Source organism: Cyprinodon variegatus, unplaced genomic scaffold (genome assembly GCF_000732505.1).
Source record: "Cyprinodon variegatus isolate N-32 unplaced genomic scaffold, C_variegatus-1.0 Scaffold1112, whole genome shotgun sequence".
Lineage (NCBI taxonomy): Eukaryota > Metazoa > Chordata > Actinopteri > Cyprinodontiformes > Cyprinodontidae > Cyprinodon > Cyprinodon variegatus.
In genome coordinates, this window is record NW_015151565.1 from 198585 (window position 1) to 200389 (window position 1805).

General features: G+C 47.5%; 1 protein-coding gene across 1 annotated transcript in view; it reads left to right on the top strand.

Moving 5' to 3' along the window:
- The window catches only part of LOC107101555, a 14879-nt gene that overhangs the window by 5461 nt on the left and 7613 nt on the right, over positions 1 to 1805 (top strand). Inside the window, exon 4 of the mRNA XM_015400508.1 lies at positions 1414 to 1607. Within this exon, the coding sequence (XP_015255994.1) occupies positions 1414 to 1607 (194 nt within the window). The remainder of the gene's footprint in view (positions 1 to 1413; positions 1608 to 1805) is intronic.

Genomic DNA, 1805 nt, shown 5'->3' on the forward strand with positions numbered 1-1805 from the left:
TCCACAACTTTCCACCTGTTCCACAGCTTTCCACAGCTTTCCACCTGTTCCACAGCTTTCCACCCGTTCCACCTGTCCCACAGCTTTTCACCTGTTCCAACAGTTCCACAGCTTTTCAACTGTTCCAACAGTTCCACAACTTTCCACCTGTCCCACAGCTTTCCACCTGTTCCACCTGTCCCACAGCTTTCCACCCGTTCCACCTGTCCCACAGCTTTTCACCTGTTCCACCTGTCCCACAGCTTTCCACCTGTTCCATAGGTCCGCTGTGATCTGTATCCTAATTCATAGTGTGTGGAACTGTCCGTGGTTCTGTTGAGTTCTGAAGTCATGGACCCAGCGGTCTGCACAGGTAGAGACGAGCAGCAATGTTCATGCAGAAAGTTATTAGGGACATTTTCCGTGATCAACAAAAGGACTTTCTGTGGAATTTATCACAACAAAAACATCAGCGAATCTAATAATGCTATAAACTAGCAGAATAATGGTGGAATTATTCAATCTGGACTAAATAAAATATAAGCTGCGCGATCACAGATATTTAATTATAAGAGCTGATGTTTTCTCTTTTTCCATTTACTGATTAAAGAAAAACACCTTGATGTTACACGGGTCCAAACAAACCTTTATTAACAAAACAAAGCAAACATCCTGATCTGAAGCCAGTCTGATGCCCATCATGTTCGAAAAGCTCCAATGTGGGTCCAGATTCCTCCAGACAACTATGGCAGAGAACCCACAAACGTTCTGTAAGGTAATACCCGGTCGGGTCGGGGTACAGCACCGGTATCATCCCTGCTGGAGATGGTATGATGGTCGGGTCCATGTGGAAGATGTTCTGAAAGCTTTTCCCTGATGGACGGTTCTGGTTCTGGGAAGGTTCTAGACCAGGTTAGAAGGTGTAACCTTAACCCAGATTAGAAGGGAGGTTCTGGTTGGTGCCACTCTGACCCAAATTACATCAACCTGACGACGTGGGGCTCATCATCGGATCCGAGACCATTAGGGAAACTATTGGGTTCTACAGCTTTGACGCAAACATGGGGGGTTACAGTCCTACTGCTTGTACTGTGCAGGCGCTGAAGGAACATGGATCAGAACCAGTTTAGCTCCTCCTCCTCCAGCAGGTCCAGAACCGCGGCCTCTCTGCAGCATACCCAACACGTCACACCTGCTGAATCAGACCCGCTGATTAAGGGGAACGCTGGAAGAGACTGACTGGTGAGGTGATGGATCTCACACCGGGGGCGACTGATTTACAGCTGGCTCCAGTTGCCATGGTTACAGCAGCATTCCAGCAGCCCCCTGGAGCCCGGCATCGATCGGCGCGTCATTAGTTAACCAGCCGGGCTGTTTACCTGTCGGCCTACGGCCATTAGTGGCCAGATCTCATCACTGTTATTAATCCCTCAGTTCTGATAGAGACCCATGGTCACCATGATCACCGCCACTATCATTATTACCATTACTTCCACCACATCATTACCATTATGATCATCATCACCACCATCATCGCCATCACTACCATCATCACCATTATCATCATCATCAGTACCAAACACAGAATCACCCAGAACATAGACCTTACCCATTATAAATCAGAACCAGTTTGTTGAGGGACTTAAGGTCAGTAATTCATGGCTGAATGTCCTGCTACTGATTATTATTCATAATCTGATCCAGGCAGGTTGATGCGTCCTGTTCCAGGTCTGGTTCTAATTACCCGTCTGCTCTTAATCTGCGACTTTGGCTCATTAGGCTGGCTTAGCCTTCACTTCTCCTCCCTCTGGGTTCTGATCTGGATT